Here is an 18,321-nt window from a genome sequence, read left to right on the forward strand (position 1 = left end):
AGCCAAGGGTGGAGAATGTCAGAGAAGAGTGGACACATTTGAGAATGAATTTCATATAGGATTTTGCCTCCTGAAGTTGGTTTTGGGGAAGCAAGGGGAAATCTCCATACTTGCTAGAGTTCATCTCTCTTTCTTCCCACTTAGGTGTGTCAAGTGTGTCAATAAATACTCCACTCCCGAGGCCTTGGAACACCACGTACAGACAGCCACTCACAGCTTCCCCTGTCCACACTGTCAGAAGGTAGGTGTCACAGCGTCTTCCTCACAGGAATCCCTGAGAGGGACAGTGACCTGACTGAAGACTTTAGATAGCTAGGTGTGGTGGCACACACCTTTAGTCCCAGCACTTGGGAAGCAGAGACAGGCAGATAGATCTCTGTGAGTTGGAGGCCAGCCTGGTCTACAGAGCCAGTTCCAGGACAGCCAGGGCTATACAGAGAAACCCTGTCTCAAAAAACAAACATACAAAAACAACAAAACAGACTTGGCTGATCACTCAGAGACAGAACTTGAGTTGTCTAACATGGCATCAGAGAATTAAGAAGATTTTGCAGATAGGCACTGACACCCATTTTGGGTCTTGAGGGATGAATAGGAGTTTATGAGACCAAGAAAGATCATCCTTTGTGTAGGAAGACTAGCCTGGGTGGCAACTCAGAGGGAATGTGCTTTGGCTGGTCTCATGATTGCTTAGAGAGCTCAGGGGTCTGGAGGGCTGGGTCTGACACTTTGGCCTCTAGCCCTGTGGACAGATAGGATGATGTTTCCAAGGAGCTCAAAACCAGGGTTCCTGAACTCAGAAGGTGGAAGGTGGTAAGGGAAGGGGTCCTGGAAGCTGACCTGCCACAATCCTGTCTGTTTCTAGGTCTTCCCCTGTGAGCGCTACCTACGGCGTCACTTACCCACCCATGGTAGTGGTGGCCGGTTCAGGTGCCAGATCTGTAAGAAGTTCTTCCGGAAGGAGCACTACCTCAAGCTGCACGCCCACATCCACTCAGGTGGGCACCCTGCCCACCCACCCCCCTCTCTGTCCTGCCCCTTCTCCCTTGAACTCCTCTTCCTGCCCTCCATACTGCTCCTCACTCACCTGTCCTCTCCTGTGAGCATGGATCCCACCACCTTACCTGTGAGCATGGAGCCACCACCACCTTGAAAGCAGAGATTAATCTGGGTGGTGGTGGTCACTTTAAGAATTCATTGGGCAGGGCGGTAGTGGTGCACACCTTTAATCTCAGCACTTGGGTCTGTGGAGTAGGAGACCAGCCTGGTCTACAGAGTAAGTTCCAGGAGTTCCAGTACAGCCAGGGCTACACAGAGAAACCCTGTCTCACAAAAGCAAAAAATAAAAACAAACGAGGGAGGGATAAAGAGGAAAGAAGGAAGGAAGGAAGGAAGGAAGGAAGGAAGGAAGGAAGGGTGAGTTTGAGACCAGCCTGGTCTATAAGGGATAGTTCCAGGTCAGGCTCCAAAGCTACACAGAGAAACCCTGTCTAAAAAAAAAAAACAGGAAAGAAAAAAAAAAGAGAAAGAGAAAAGAGAGTGGAGGTGAGCCCCAGAGGCAGGTAGGGGGAACTTGACTCTGCTCTGTGGATGCCAGCCCTGCTAGACTATCTCATGGGTGTTGAATGACTGTCCTGCAAATTCCTACTCCCTCTCCTAGGTTCCCAGCTTGAGCTATAGTAAAAGTTTTTGGATTATTAAATTTTTATGGAGGAGGGAGAGATGGTATCTCACATAGCCAAAGTTGACCTTTGCACTCCTGATCCTCTACCTCTACCTCCTGAGTGAGTGCTAGGACAGGTCTGTGCTGCAGAATTCAAGGGTGTGTGTGTGTGTGTGAGAGAGAGAGAGAGAGAGAGAGAGAGAGAGAGAGAGAGAGAGAGAGAGAGAGAGAGAGAGAGAGAGACAGAGAGACAGAGAGACAGAGACAGAGACAGAGACAGAGAGAGACATGTCATACATGTGTGGTCAAATGGCAGCTTTGGCCTTTAAGTGCCCAGGGATTGTCCTGTCTCTACCTCTCATCACCCTTTAGCAGTATAGGATTACAGATATGTGCTCGCCCTTCCAGTTTTATGTGAGTTCAGGGGATTTGAACTCAGGTACTCACACTTAGCAGCAAGCATTTTACCCACCAAGCCATCTACCCAGTCCCAGGATTCAGTTTTATCTTTAAAACAAGTACTGGATGGGTGTGGTGTACACCTAAAATCCTGGCTACTCAGGAGGCTGAGATGGGAGGGCCCTGGGGTTTGAGATAAACCTGGGCAATAGTGTGAGCTTCTCTTTCAACACAATACCAGACAAAAACAAAACCTTTACAAGCTGGGACCTGCAGGCCACAATTTACATGCAGCTCCCAACTCCTTCCATAGTAACTGAGCCTAGCTAGAGGTCTTTGTTTTTTTAATACATTTTTATTTAAAATAAAATTACATAACAGCTGGGTGGTGGTGGCGCATGCCTTTAATCCCAGCACTAGGGAGGCAGAGGCAGGCAGGTCTCTGTGTGTTTGAGACCAGCCTGGTCTACAAGAGCTAGTTCCAGGACAACCTCCAAAGCCACAGAGAAAACCTGTCTCAGAAAAAAAATTACATAACAATCTCCCTTCCCTTCCCTTCCCTTCCTTCCCTCCAACTCTTTCCAGATTGGTTTTATGGTATACATAGTACAGTTTTCTGACAAGTTTTCAGAAGTTGGTTTGTGTGGCTTGTTCTTAATAGTGTGTTAGTTTAAAACATGTATTTAGAGCATAATTTCCTTTTGGGATGATGAACATTCTAAAAGGCAAGGCATGGTAGTACACACCTGTAGTCCAGGTCAGCCTGGTCTACATAGAGAGACCGTGTTGGAACACACTCAGCTACCTTTGGCTGTCACATTCAGGTACATGCACATTGGCATGAACGCACAAGCGCATGCAAGTGCGTACACACACACACACACACACACACAGACACACACACACACACCAGCAACACAATAACAAGCCTCTGGCTTCCCTGCAATGTTTTTTTTTTCATCCTTGAAAGGCACATGGCTGTACCAAGATGTTCCCCCAGCATGTCCAGAGATCTTTCTAGAGCAGAAAACAAAATTAATTCAGATCTTTTTTGTTTATATGAGGTAGGGTCTTGTTCTGTCGCTCAGACTGGCCTGGAAGTATGAGTCGATATTCAGATGACATATCAATGTCTTGTCTCCTAGAAAACAAGCCAGGCAGTAGTGAAGCACACGTTTAATCCCAGTACCCTGGAGGCAAGCAGATCTCTGAGTTCAAGGCCAGCCTGGTCTACAGAGTGAATTCCAGGACAGCCAGGGCCACACAGAGAAACCCTGTCTCAAGGGGGGAAAAGAATAAGCTGTGGGTAGGGGTTGGGTAGAGAGATGGCTTAACAGCCAAGAACACTTGCTGCTCTTCCCGAGGACCCAGGTTCAGTCCCCAGCACCCGAAGATCAGCTCGCATTGTCTGCAACTCAGGTTCCAGGGGATCCAACACTCTCTCTGGCCTCCTTGGGCATCAGGCTTACACATGTACATGGTGTACAGACTTACATGCAGGCAAATGATGTCATACACATAAAAATAATTATACACATTTAATTAAAAAATATATTGTAAAACTGGGGTTATGGTGTAGTGGTGTGGTGTTTTCCTGGCAAGCATCAAGCCTTGAGTTCCATGGTGACACATTCCTGTAATCTTAGTACTTGGGAAGGCTGAGGCAGGAGGATTGAGTTATTCCAGTCCAGCTTGGGCTGCACAGTGAAAACCTGTCTCAAGAAACAAACAAAGCCCCTCCAAATTCACTGTGCCAAGTCAGGAAAATTAAGAAAAGCTCCTCCTCCTGAGGGATTCAGACTTGCCCTCATGGGATCCATGAGGTGTTCCCATGTCCCCACAGGTGAGAAGCCCTACAAATGTTCAGTGTGTGAGTCTGCATTCAACCGCAAGGACAAGCTGAAGAGACATATGCTGATCCACGAACCCTTCAAGAAGTACAAATGTCCCTTCTCGTAAGTAGGGCCTGCCTTAATTATGGGGAGGGGAGTTGGATTACCTCAGAGAGGCCTATATGGAAGGTTGACCGAGGGCCTTTCTCCATGGGTCCTGCTGGGTCCTGCCTGGCTCACTCCCCATGCTGCTCCCTTTCCCAGCCCTTGGCTTGGCAAAGGCTGGTGTAGGCCCCAGTGAGAAGGTTCATGCTCCTGTTCTGTAACCGATGGCTTTGGGTTCCAGGATGCACACAGGCTGCAGCAAGGAGTTCAACCGTCAGGACAAGCTGAAAGCCCACATTCTCTCCCACGCTGGTAAGAGGCTTCCGGCCCACTGGAGGGACTGGCTAAGATAAGTTCCCTGGGATACAGCCATTGGGAGAGAGCAGGCACCCGTATGAGGCATATTGCCCCGGCCTAGTCTATCCAGCCAGCGGGTTTCTGCTCATGTGTTCATGGGAGATAGAAGCCAGCTCTGTGTTGGGGACCTTGGCATGGCAGAGGTAAATTAGATGCAACCCCAGTCTCAGGGGAAGTAGATGTAAGCATCTGAACTAGACTGTGTGCAGTAACAGAGCGGTGTGTGTCAATGCCATCCAATATGTGGCCAAGGGGTTGCCTGGGAAGGCAGGAAGCACAGAGGTCTCTAAGCCACCTTCCCAGGGCAAACAAGAGTGTTTATCAGCATCCCATCCACTGTCTATGCTGACCCACTTCCCCTTTCATGAGCACCCACATCCATGGTATGTCAGTGTGGCAATCAAAAATGTCTCCAAAAATTCCCATGGAGATAAAGTTGTTTCTGTTAAAAGCTTGAAAATGGGAGCGTAGACTGGGAAGGTATCTCAGTTGATAGAGCACTTACTTAGCATTCATAAAGCCCTGTGGTTTGAGTCGCAACTAAACATAAACTAAACATGATAGCAAAAAACTGTAGTTCCAGTTGGGGCCAGAAGCAAGAGTTCAAGGTCATCCTTGGCTTCATAGCAAGTTCAAAGCCAGCCTGAGCTATATGAGATGCCCTCTCCTTTTTAATGGGAATGGGGGAGAGTCGATCAAGGACTTTGACACCTTGGCCTCTTTCTGGGTGGTCTCAGGGAAGTAGCTGCTCCTTTTGGGCCCCCAACCCCAGGAGGCTGAAGAGTGAAGGCATTTACAAAGGGAGCCTGGCCCAGCAGGGCTGCTGTGGGAATCAGGGAATCAGAGCTCAGGCCTGAGGACTAGAAGAGCTAGGAAAGAGAGAACAAGTGAAGGCCCCTTGGATAAGGAAAAACCAGAGGAAGGAGGGGCCAGAACCCGGGCACAGGGTGGGGGAGAGGCTGGGCAAACCACACCCTGATTTGTGGGAAACGCCTCAGAGTAGGATTTGGGCATCAGGGCTCTGACTATTTTGTGCTTTACAAAAACCTCTCTCTCTCTCTCTCTCTCTCTCTCTCTCTCTCTCTCTCTCTCTCTCTCTCTCTCTCTCTCTCTCTCTCTCTACCATCGGCAATGGCCTGAGGGACACGGTGAGGCCAGCAGCCCAGAGGAGGCGGCAGCCTGTGGTCACCCAGGGAGAGGGTGGTTTGCCCTGCAGAGTCCACCAAGGCTTAGGGATTAAGCAGATTATTTCAGGCATGGGAGTGACAGGGAGAGTGAAAGATGACAGTGTGGCCAGCGAGGCCTGACCACACAGATGCTTGTCGGGTCTCAGGCCGCAGTTACTCCTGGGTGGGACGGGTGCGGGGTGAGGGGATGTGCCTCTCCTAACAGCCCCTCCCTCCCAGGCCTGAAGCTCCACAAGTGTGGGCTGTGCAGCAAGTCCTTTAGCCGCCGAGCCCACCTGGCCGAGCACCAGCGCGCGCACACAGGCAACTACAAGTTCCGCTGCGCGGGCTGTGCCAAGGGCTTCTCACGACACAAATACCTCAAGGATCACCGCTGCCGCCTGGGCCCCACGAAGGACAAGGACTTGCAAGCCCGGCGGCCTTCCCGGAGGAGAGCATCCCCACGTGGTGGCGGCAGCATCGTTGGAGTGCACAAGGAGGAGAGCCCGGTGCCCGACCCCCTGGGGCTGGAGGAGCTGAAGACTGCAGGGCCTGCACCCGAGGCTGCTCCTGGCAAGCCACCCTTCGAGCAGGACGCTGTGCTGTCCATCGTAGTGGGTGGGGACCCGGAGCTGGTGGTGCCCGGGCACACGGAGGGTCTGGGCTCCAACCTGGCACTGGCCGAGCTACAGGCCGGGGCTGAGGGAGCGTGTACCATGCTTGCTGTCCCGGTCTACATCCAGGCCTCAGAATGATCAGGCTGGATTTTCCGGGGGAGCCACTGGCACAAGCCCTTTTGGAAGTTACTGCATCAGCATTATCCCATGGCTGTCCTCCTATGCCCTGTGATCAGCTAGGGAGCCCTGCAGCACTCACAGGGGCAGGGGCAGGCACCATAGCTCCAGGGCATAGCAGTGGTACGAGAGATGGCCAGAACATGAGGTTCCCAGGGGCTGGCTGATGGAGGCTTGTACTTGGGCCTCCTCCAAGAGAAGGCCGGGTGGTGCTACCTACCCATCCAGGCTTACCTGGGTGACCTCAGACCGGGCTGCTCTTTATGCTGGCTGGGTGTGGTCGAGTCCTAGTGTGTTGAACCATTACCAGAACACTTCCTGATGGCGTCCTCAGAGGACTGTGAGGTAAGTATGTAGGAGGCACTCAGCCTGGGGCATAGAGTGTAGCTACCAGCCAGACCTGGCTGCAGATGTTACCAGTGTGACCTCAAGCAAGGCACTCCCCTCTCTCTGCTCCATGCTCCTCTCCTGTACAACAGGACTTATATAGTACTACCTCTTAGAGTGTCCTGAGGACAAAGTGCGTTGAAATTGGCAAAGGGCCTTGCACAGTACCCATGGCTTGGAAAGGGCTCAATAAATGTTTTTATCATTGATGTGTGTCCAAATGGCTCAGGCCTGGGTCTTAGTGTTTCCTTGCTTAGCCTGAAGGGACAGCACTCCCCTCCAAACCACAGGCTGAGCTGCCCTATGGTCCTCACACCACGGCCAGCCAAGGAGAATCACAGAGGTTGCAGGCTCACCCAGATGGGCTGTAACTCTGTCTGCAGCACCCAAGAAGCTGAGGCAGGAGAATTTTGAGCTTTACATCAGCCTGGGCTACAGGCTACCAACCCCCTCTCTTCCACAAGTGCAGACCTGGTGCTCCCCAGATGCTATGTACATGCAGTCTGTGCAAATGGTCCCTGGAAGAGGTTTATACTTGTGTGTGGACCTTAAGAATCCAGGGCCTCACCCCCATCCCACCCCTGTCCCCATGCTGAAGCTCTGACTATAGACAGAAGCCACTCCCCATGTCCCTACCTCTAGCAGTTCCCTCCCTTCCCAGCTGGTCCAGGTGGGGCGAGCCAGGCCATTTGAGAGGCAGGTACGAGAAAAGGGCTCTTAACTCATGTTTCCCATCTCTTCACAGCCATCCTCTTGGCCACATTGTTCTGTTACAGAAAGGGAAACTGAGGCTCAGAAAAGGACCGGGGTAGGACACAGTAGAGTTGACTGTTTGATGGCTGAGTTTCCTAGAAGCCTGTCATGATCTTCAGACCTCTGTGTGGAGCTGAGAACCATACCTGACTTCCCACATGTTCAAGGAGGATGTGGTGGGTGAGGATCCAAGTGTCCTGTCTGCAAAAGAGCTAGAAGATTGGTGGGGATAGAAATTTTTGCAAGAGATGACATTTGAGCTGGGGCTTTGTATTGGTTCACTTGATTGGTTGGCTGGCTGGTTGGTTGGTTGGTTAGTTGACTAGCAGGCTGACTTTCTGACAAGGCCTCACTCTGTAGCTTAGGCTAGCCTGGCTCCAAACTCCTGAAAGCCATCTTGTCTTAGCCTCCCGAGTGCTGGGGTTACAGATGTGGGCCACCATACCTGCTGCCACAGAGTGCTCTGGTGGGAAGACAAGGGAAGGCAATTAAGGAAGCAGGTATGAAGTGTGGGCTGGTGAACAGCCCAGGGTGACTAGAGACTGGGAGGAGTACCAGTTGCTGATTCTTGAAGCCCTCATGTAATGGACACTGCTAAGCAGCTCATGTCATGTTGCTTTCCCAAGTTTGGAGTTGAGGAAGCAGAGGCACAGAGAGACAGAGCTCCTTGCCCAAGCTCACACAGCCTGCACTTTGCAGAGCTGGGAGTCAAGTCAGCATGGCCTGCCTCCACATGCTCCCAGCCTCTCTGCTTTATGGAAATGTGAGTTGGTGAATTAGAGAAAACATAGGGTATTAAGAAATTTGGGGGGATGGAGAGATAGCTCAGAGGTTAACAGCACTGGCTGCTCTTCCAGAGGTCCAGAGTTCAATTCCCAGCAACCACATGGTGGCTCACAACCATCTATGATCAGATCTGGTGCCCTCTTCTGGCATGCATTGTGCGTGCAGGAAGAACACATACATAACAATAAATCTTTTTTTAAAAAGTTTAAAAACAAAGAAATTTGGCTTTTATTCTCTACATATCAGAGGTTTCCTGGGAGAAGTCCTGTTTTTAGACTGGAGCATGAACAATCAGGGAAATGTTAACACATCTGCTTTTATACTCAGCGAGAGCTCTGTTCCCAACAGCACTCACATGTGCACATACTTTCCAGAAATCATGAAAAAATCACTCACTTGCCATAGGCTTGGCATTGTTTCAAGCACTCAAATTAGGGACTGAATCCAGTTTTGCAGCTGAGATAAGGCAATGGGGGTATCAAGGGTTAGCAGGCAAAAGCCACAGAGCAGGTAAGTGGCAGAGACAGATCACAGAATAAGGCTGATTTGGCATAGGACTGTTCGAGAGAAGCCTGACACTATTGTAGTCTGATTGGCACATGCTAGCAGGTGGGAGACTGAGCCCCAGAGAAAAGAAAGCTCTTCATCGGGGGTCACAGAGAATTGATGGCAGAGGGTCCAAAGCACCCTGAATAGCCCCTAAGTTGCAGAACAGTGTGGTGTTGAGAGGCTAAGCACCCAGGAAGAACACAGAGTGGTGTCAGGCAGGGCTGTGTTTGAATCCTGGCTCTGCCCCTTCTAGACTGGGGTGAATGCTTCTGAGTCTCACCTCCCTCAGCCAATAGAAAGAACAGTATCTGTCTTAGGGTTTCTGTTGCTGGGAAGAGACACCATGACCACTGCAACTCTTATAAAGGAAAATCATTTAATTGGGGTGACTTTCAGTTTCAGATGTTTAATCCATTATCACCATGGTGGAACATGGCAGCGTGCAGGCAGCCATGGTGCTGGTGAAGGAGCTTCAGAGTTCTAAGTCTTGACCAGCAGGCAGCAGAAGCAACTGTGACACTGAGTGTAGCTTGAGCATGCGAAACCTCTAAACCCACCTGCACAGTGACTCCAAGGTCACGCCTAAATAGCAACACTCCCTATGAGTCAAGCATCCAATCCTGAGTCTAATGGGAGGCATTTCTATCCAAACCACCTCAGGATCCTATCTGGTGAGGCTGACGCTGTAATTCAGGGGTATAAAGTGGGTAAACTGAAGAGCACAGACTGGCAACTGCAGGGCTGAATCCAGTTAATAGACAGGCATTCATCATGTTAGAAAAAGAGAAAAAAAGCTGACATTCTCAAATAATGATACTGAGGCTGGAAGTATAGTTGTGTGGTAGAGCATGGTCCTGGGTTCAATTCTCACCACTGCCAAAGAAGGTAAATACATGGATAAATACCAGAAGGGTGATGGTACACAACTAAAATACTAGCACTCTGGAGATTGAGGCAGGAGGATCACAAGTTCAAGGTCAAACTTGGCTACTAAGTAAGTTCAAATGCTGCCTGAGCTGCCTGAACGAGACCATGGTTCAAACAGGCTTGATGTGAATGTTTTGTGTGTATGTGCATGTGTGCTATATATATGCATGTGTTGTATGTGCACTGTGCATTCATGCATGCGCGCGCGCGCGCGCGCGTGTGTGTGTGTGTGTGTGTGTGTGTGTGTGTGTGTGTGTTTAAGACATGGTGTGTGTGTGTGTGTGTTTAAGACATGGTTTCTCTGCATAGCCCTGGCTATCCTAGAACTCACTCTGTAGACCAGGCTGACCTTGAACTCAGGTCTGCCTGCTTCTACCTCCCAAGTGCAGGGATGAAAGGCATGGACCACCATTGATGCTTTAATCCCAGTACTTGGTAGGCAGAGGCAGGGAGATCTCAGAGTTCAAGGCCAGCCAGGTCTATATATCAAGACTCTGTTGTTAAAAAAAACATTACTAATAGCCTGGTGTGTCACATGACTTTAATTTTAGCATTTGAGACGCAGAGGCAAGTGAATCTTTGTGAGTTTGAGGCCAGCCTGGTCTATATGTGTAAGTACTAGTCCAGGCAGAGCTATATTGTCAGACCCTGTCTCAGAGAGGGGAAAAAAGGAAGACAAAAAAAGGCTGGGAGTGTTTTCATAGCATTTGTGAAGCTTGGTATATGTGGAAGCTCAACCTGTGGGAAGTGAAGGCAGGAGAATCAGAAGTTTGGGGTCATTACTGGGTATATAGCAAATTAGAGGCCAGCCTATGATACATGAAACCCCATCAAAATAAGTAATAAGTCATAATAGTGAAACTGGAATGAACTACAAATAAAACAAAAAATAATGGTAAAAATGTACTACAGTGAAAAACATAGGTTTCCTTTATGCCAAGATTCATATTAAGCATTCAAGCATGACAGTGGAGGTCTGGCCAGAGCAATAAAACAAGAGAAATGCCCTAAGAGGCTCATGAGATGACTCAGGGTAAAGGCACCTGCCACCAATTCCTGACTTCCACATGTGCACAGTGGCACACCCACACACATACACTCGCACTTAAATAAATGTTAAAAAAGAGGATGAAACACTACAAGGCTTAGGAATGGGTAATAGAATAGTGCTGAAATAATGAGATGGGATATACAAATTTTCTGTTCTTCAGTAGCAATTAAAAACACAATTTTCAATTTGGGCATTTCCCTTGAAAATCTGGGTTTCAGCCAGGCAGTGGTGGCACACACCTTTAATCCCAGCACTCAGGAGGCAGAGGCAGGTGCATCTTTGTGAGTTTGAAGCCAGCCTGATCTTCAAAGAGAGTTCCAGGACAGTCTCCAAACCCGCAGAGAAACCCTGTCTCTAAAAACAAAACAAAACAAAAAATTGTTTCTTCACTATACCTTTACAAGAAAAAGACAGAAAATTTTGCCTTCACAGTGCCTACTTATAATAATTCTCAGCCTTTTAAGAGATATCAGTGCAAGGTTCTCCACAGGAAATGTTAAATAGCTCCACCCTGTGCCAATATCTTGTATGACAGCCGTTGGAAATGATACATAAGCAGTTTCCCCAATCTATAGTTCACTATTATATAGATGATATTTTATTAGCTGATTCAAATGTAGATACCTTAGAGAAAATCTTTGAAGAAGTAAAGAAAATTTTGCCTTTTGGGGAGTACAAATTGCTCATGAAAAAATACAAAGGGAAGAGTCCACTAATTATTTAGGATATAAAATAGGACTACAGAAAAATTAGACCCAAAAAAGTGAAAGTTAGGAGAGATAGATTGCAGACTCTTAATGACTTTCAAAGACTGCTAGGAAACATTTCCTATCTATGGCCCACTATTGGGACACAAAATGATAAAATGAATAATTTGTTCAAACCTTAGACGCTGTCAAGTACTTAAATAGTCCAAAAGAATTATCAGCTGAAGCTGAGAGAGAATTGTCTTTGGTGGAAAAGAAATGGCCAGATGCTCATGTGAATCGTTTGGTTACAAAGCTTGATTGCATTTTGGTTATTTTTACCTTCTAAGAATTCTCCTACAGGAATATTAATGCAGAGGAAAGATATTATTTTAGAATGGATATTTTACTATATAAACAGACCAAAAATTAAAAACTTATGTGGAAAAGGTCTCTGAGTTGATTCTAAAAAGAAAATTAAGACTTTGTCAAGTAGCAGGAATAGACTCAGCAAAAATTATAGTACCTTTTACTAATGATTACATTGTCAAATTATGGGTAGGCAGTGAACCTTGACAAAGAGCTTGCAGTAATTTTTGGGAGAAATTAACAACAAATATTCTAAAAGCAAGAGAATTCAATTTAGAAAGAGAACTAACTGGATCCTTCCTTGAATTGTACAGGGAACACAATACCTGGAGCCCCTACATTTTATACTGATGCAAATAAATTAGTAAAGGCAGGTTATAAATCATAAAATTTAACTTAAATTGCTCAACACCCTTAAGATTCTGTCCAGAAGTCAGAATTACATGTTATTCTGATGGTGTTAAAGAACCTCTTAACATAGTTATTGACTCTCAGTATGCCAAAAGAGTTGTTTTACACACTGAAACAGCTGAATTTATTCCTGATGAGTCAGAATTAACCTTGTTATTTATTGTTACAAGAAATAATCAGGAATAGGAATCATCCTATATATGTAACACACATCTGACCCCATACGGGTCTGTCAGGTCCTCTACCATAAGATAATGAAGAAACTGATCAACTATTGATAGGAAATGTGCTAAAGGCCTCAGAATTTCATAAAAAACTTGAAGTCAATAGCAAAAATTTTCCATCCCTTGGCAATAAGCCAAGGAAATTATAAGGAAATTCCCTACTTGTTCTTTTTTTTTTTTTTTTTTTTTTTTTTTGGTTTTTGGTTTTTCGAGACAGGGTTTCTCTGTATTGTTTTGGAGGCTGTCCTGGAACTCACTCTGTAGACCAGGCTGGCCTCGAACTCACAGAGATCCGCCTGCCTCTGCCTCCCGAGTGCTGGGATTAAAGTCCCTACTTGTTCTTTATACAGCTCCACTACCTGCAGGAAGTAATCCAAAGGGTAATCAAAGGAATGAAATCTAGCAGATGGATGTGTTTCATTTTGTAGAATTTTAAAAATTAAAATATGTACAGCACACCATTGATACCTATTCAGAATTTCAATGGGCAGCTGCTTTGAGTTTAGAAAAGGCTGATTCTGTAATGACACATTTGTTAGAAGTTATAGCCATCATAGGTATACTTGTAAAAATTAAGCAGACAATGCTGCAGCATGTCTCTAGTAAAATGAAAGTTTTTTTTTGTTTACTACAATATAAAGCATATTACAAGTATACCACACAATCCTACAGGGCAAGCAGTTATAGAAAGATCAAATCAAGCTCTAAAGGATATGCTAAATAAACAGAAAGGGGTCAAAAAGACCTCCAGAAATAGATTGTATAATGCGTTATTAGCTTTAAATTTCCTAAATGCTAATGAAGTTGTGGAGAGATATTGGATAATAGAAAAAACTATGGAATTAAATCAGCAGGTATACTTTAAAGATCTGTAAGCCTCAGAATGGAAACCAGGACATAAGTTATGTTGGGGATGGGGTTTTGCTTTTGTTTCCACAGAAGAAGAAAAGCTATGGATACCATCAAAATTGATAAAGATTCAGTTTGAACAGGAGAGGCCTCTTAGTTAGAAAAGATCACAGTTCATCAAACAGCATGGCCGTTCAATCTAAACTAACCTATAAAACTAATGAATGCTTTTCATTTTATCAGATATAACTTGCCAAAAGAGAACCTCCCCAAAATTAGGGTTGAGGAAGAGTTTTGTTTATGTCTTTTCGGGAGAATAAGACATCCAAAGACCACTGGACAAATGAGACATCTGAAGAAAAAGGACAAATCAACCATAAAAATTGTCCCAAGAAAAAGAGTAAAGTGGCATATTGGTATATCATGTTTCTAACAGGATAAAATTTCATAAATCTTCCCAAATGTTTGTTTCTGCTGTTCTCTACAGACATACAATACAAATGGTCTTTTTGTAGTCCTAGTCCAATTAAAAATTAAAGCTGGTTTTAGAGTTAAGAGTGTGGCTCTCTCCTTCTCTAAACCCAAGCATTCTTGTTAAAGTAAAATCCAAAATCTCTGTGTCATGTCAGAAGAGCCACCTGAAAAATCTAAATCTAAATTAAGGGACTATTATATTGCCACTAATCTCATAATCCTTTGGTTTTATTTTGACTTTTTAAAGTTTTTCTTAATGTCTAAATATTACCTCAAATGTATAAGAATATATATATGCATATGTATTTAAACTTTTGTCATGATATTAATGGTCATATAGAGTACTAACTAATTCTAGAAAGCGTCTTCATCCACCTTCCTGTACATAATTTCAGATTTGAGTCTCTATCAATTTTCTGCGGTGAACCATAACCACACTAGCACTGACCTTTGAAATAAGATGGGGCCCTATCACGATAATTCCACCAGGACTATGATAACTCCACTAAGCTGGAAAACACCTCTTAAAGGTCAGCTTTGGACTACAAACTGCTCAGGACAATTTCGAGGTGGCTCGCTGAGATGACCCAGCCTCACAGACGACTCTAGCCAGGACTTGAGACAAGTCCTGCACTTTCCCATTACACAGAGACTGGACAACAAATGATACAGCTCTCTCTCCCAGGACTTGACAATTTACCCACATTTTTCTTTTCAGGAATCCCCTAAAGATTCCATTGCCCCCAGTCAGCAGGAGTAAATTTAAGAATATGATGCCCACATGCCCAAGAGGTGGTGTTGGTAGTTTTTGGTCATTCAATTGGTTATGGATATTTGTCATTGTTTAGGGTAGTTGGTTACAAGTTTTTATTGGTAATGGTCAGGAAAAAGATAAACAAAGGAAATTAGATTCAGAGTCTTGTTTTGAAAACAAAAATGGGGGGGTACAGATGATAGGATAAAAAGGGCAGATCATTTAATCAACTCTAAAGAGAAAAAAGGATTGGGTGGGGGACTGGGGGACCTGGTGGGGAGGGAGGGAGAGGGGGAGAAGGGAGAGGGAGCTGGGATTGACATGTGAAACAAGATTGTTTCTAACCTAAATAAAATAATAATAATAATAATAAAAGAGAAAAAAGGAAGGATATAGATACAAAATAAAAGGTAGGTTATTGAATCTACTTTTAAAAAGCAGCTACTAGTTTTAAATATTATACATTGGATTGGACATATATATATACATACATACATACATACATACATATATATTTGATTCGGATCTTAGTGGGAACTGCCCAGCTTTGCATTTTTTTATTTTTTTATTTTAAAATTTAAATTAGAAACAAGTTGCTTCACATGTCAATCCCGGGTCCCTCTCCCTTTCCCTCCCTTCCTCCCACATCTTCCCAACAACCCTTCCCCACCCAATACAATACCTCTTCCTTTCCCCAGGGAGAGTGAGGCCCTCAATGGGAGTGTCCATAGTCTGTCATTTCATCCAGGGCAGGGCCTAGACCCTCCCACAAGAGTTCAGGTTGAGATTTCATCTCTCATTGTGGGATGGGCACCCAAAGTCCATTTGTATGCCAGGGATAAATACTGATCTACTATCCAAGACCCTATAGATCGCCTAGAGCCTCCTCACTGACACCCACATTCAGGGGGTCTGCATCAGTCCCATGCTGGATTCCCAGCCATCAGTCTGAAATTCAATAGATTTTTATATGTTGTAAACAAATTTTGTATATTGATACAAATTTGAGAATAATTTTGTTAGAACATACTGTACATAGATTTCTAATATTGTTCAAGATACTGTACCTTTATAACTCATTTTTTTTTTTGTTACTGAGCCAAGAGCTTTATTGATGCAGCAGGCACTTTACAATGAACCTAAGAGAGCCTGTCTTCTCTGGGAAGACAGAGTGTCTGTACAAACTCTCAGGTTTTTTCACTTCAGAACCCAAAGCTCTCCTTTTCACAGCAGCCCTTGGATCTGCACCTGCCCAAATAGCCCCTCCCATTTCAAAAAGACAGTGCATACATGTACACCTGACACAATCTGGCCAGTCAGTGTGATAGTCAAGTGTCAATTCTTTGTTACTCTGTAGATAAAGGCAGAGACACCGATCCTGCAAAGAATTTAGGAAACAATAAGACAATTTCTCCCTCCACCTTAAAAGTAAAATACATTTCAGCAGATATGCTTCCTGAAATATGTAGTTGGGAGTTCAGGAATATGATCCATTGTCAGTCCCTTCTTCACCAGCCTGGGCATCCAAAATTCTTAAGGTAACATGATTCTTTTTTTTAAACAGTCTTTCTTGCTGTAAGAACTCTTATAATGGAGCCTAGTCCTCCTACAGCTAAGGCCTTTTCGTGCCACTGGAGTAACACTGCACTGCTATTTTCTGTGGGCTTCTCAAACCCTTTATAAATGTACTTCATTAACAAGTCAATGCCATTTCTGTCCAGTGACTGCACAGCCTGCTCAATTTCGCTGCTCTTAAAGTTTGTGAGTACTTTCAGCACTACACCCTGGGCTCGGTCCTTCACAGCTTGATTCTTGGTGTTGATTGGAGAATTCCGCAAGGCTGCATGGAATGCACGAAGCATGTCCCCTTGCCGCAGGAGCCCGTCCACCTCGGCGGGGTCGGGGCCTGGCTCGCCAGCCGCCGCCGCCGCCTCTTCCTGCTCGTCCACGAATTTGTTCTCGTCAAACTCGTCGATGTCCACCCGACGGAAACGTGAGGACAGTGTGTTCCGGGCCATGGCGGGAGCTCGGCGGCCGCCCAGCCGGCTAGATTCCACTCCCTCCGCACCGGCTCCGCTCGGGGGCGGGAACCTTTATAACTCATTTAATAATGTAATCCAAATTTCTAGTTCTTGAAAGTTATTATTACCAACTTTTTAGGATAATAAGTAATACAGATTAGTAATTAGTTACCTATTATAATTAAATTTGTAGTAATATTAGGTATATTTTCAAGGTCAAAAGAGATATAGTTTATATAGATAAGACATCTTCAAACACTTCAGAGATCTATAGAATATGGTATTTAAGATGTTTTAATAACCTAGTGGTGTTTTTTTTTTGTTCCTGTGGTTTTGTTTTTGTTTGTTTGTTTGTTTGTTTTTACGATAATGACACATGTCTGCTCCTGGCAGCATCAATCTAAATCAGAGAAGATGATGAGGGACATCAAACAAACTTCACATGGAGTTTACTTTCTTTGTGGCAAAAGTAAGCCACAAGGCAATAAAGCACCCTTGCCTTGACTGCTTACAATATGCTTGCTGTCCAGATTGGACGCAGGACTCAAAAGATAGTGACTGCTAAACCTTGCCAAAACAAGGCAGGACAGTCCTTCAGAATGTCCTGCTTCACAGAAAAGTCTGTTGAGTATTCTAGGCCTGTAGGTGGAAGATGGCTGCCCCAACATTGTAGAAGGATCTTGGGTGACCGGCCAGGCAGCCAGCTGTTTCCATCATTTCTCACAATTTTGGAAGTTGCTTGCTTGCACTTCCTGCCTACTCAGTTAGTGTTATTTACTTCTTGGGTCTCTGAGGGAGTTGAAGACTGGATAGTTATAGTTTTCCTTGTTTACCAGACTCAGAAAAGAAACTCATTAAGAGGTGTAATGTAAGGCCAGGTGTTGGTGGTGCACGCCTTTAATCCCAGCACTCAGGAGGCAGAGGCAGGCGGATCTCTGTGAGTTCGAGACCAGCCTGGTCTACAGAGCAAGTTCCAGGACAGCCTCCAAAGCCACAGAGAAACCCTGTCTCGAAAAACCAAAAAAAAAAACAAAAAACAAAAAACAAAAAAATAGGTGTGATGTATAAAATGTTGAGAGACATAGAAATATAATTTTGAGTTGGTAATGTAAGTTAGAATAGAGAGTGAATTAGGTACAACACTTTGGACTCACCAAGATAGATATGGAGTATTTTCTCTGAATTTGTCAAATGCAAATGAACTAGACATTGTTTATTGCCTGTATATATTGTATATAGTTATTGTACATGAATAGTTTTTCTTATATTAGTCATAAGTTTCTTTTTATTTTAGACAAAAAAGGGGAAATGTGGTGATATTTTGTTTATGTTCTAACAAATAAAGCTTTGCCTGAAGACCAGAGTGCAAAGCTAGCCACACTAGAATTCATGTTCCTTCCACTGTTTGGGATCCAGGAATTAATTTTAGGATGATAGACTTAGCAGCAAGCACTTTTACCCACTGAGCAATCTTGATAGACCCGAGTTTCTGTATATTTCAATTCATTTCTTTCCTTTCCTCTTTTTCTCCCTCTCCTTTTTCTCTCCCCATCCCTCCTCCTGCCTGGAACACCTGGAACTCAGAGCTGCTCAGATCCATTTGAACTGTCAGCAATGCTGTGAACTTCGTTTCCCCGAGGGTGAGATTATAGATAGGAGCAGCCACACCCTGATAATCTCAGTTTCTTTCTTTTTTCTTTTTTGGTTTTTCAGGACAGGGTTTCTCTATGTAGCAGCTCTGACTGTTCTAGAACTCATTTTGTA

General features: G+C 45.0%; 2 protein-coding genes across 6 annotated transcripts in view; one reads left to right on the top strand and one right to left on the bottom strand.

Annotated features, from left to right (window-relative positions):
• Nucleotides 1–6,912, top strand: part of Znf341 (zinc finger protein 341) — a 31,386-nt gene extending 24,474 nt beyond the window's left edge. For all 5 annotated transcript variants that reach the window (XM_040732807.1, XM_040732808.1, XM_040732809.1 and 2 more), the window contains 5 exons: nt 145–241; nt 866–998; nt 3,906–4,017; nt 4,241–4,311; nt 5,763–6,912. In XM_040732807.1, coding sequence (XP_040588741.1) covers nt 145–241; nt 866–998; nt 3,906–4,017; nt 4,241–4,311; nt 5,763–6,277 — 928 coding nt within the window. In that variant the 3' untranslated portion in view covers nt 6,278–6,912. The remainder of the gene's footprint in view (nt 1–144; nt 242–865; nt 999–3,905; nt 4,018–4,240; nt 4,312–5,762) is intronic.
• An 8,715-nt stretch (nt 6,913–15,627) lies between these two features.
• Nucleotides 15,628–16,620, bottom strand: LOC121134507 (actin-related protein 2/3 complex subunit 5-like protein). The gene has a single exon (XM_040732932.1). It carries the CDS (start codon nt 16,552–16,554, stop codon nt 16,093–16,095), a length of 462 nt encoding a protein of 153 aa, XP_040588866.1. The 5' UTR covers nt 16,555–16,620; the 3' UTR covers nt 15,628–16,092.
• Between the last annotated feature and the right edge of the window lie 1,701 nt (nt 16,621–18,321).

Source organism: Mesocricetus auratus, unplaced genomic scaffold (assembly GCF_017639785.1).
Source record: "Mesocricetus auratus isolate SY011 unplaced genomic scaffold, BCM_Maur_2.0 Super-Scaffold_100028, whole genome shotgun sequence".
Taxonomy (NCBI): domain Eukaryota; kingdom Metazoa; phylum Chordata; class Mammalia; order Rodentia; family Cricetidae; genus Mesocricetus; species Mesocricetus auratus.

Bases quoted from the DNA above. Each gene is read 5' to 3' on its own strand.
- LOC121134507 (XM_040732932.1), bottom strand. From the start codon at position 16,554: ATGGCCCGGAACACACTGTCCTCACGTTTCCGTCGGGTGGACATCGAC.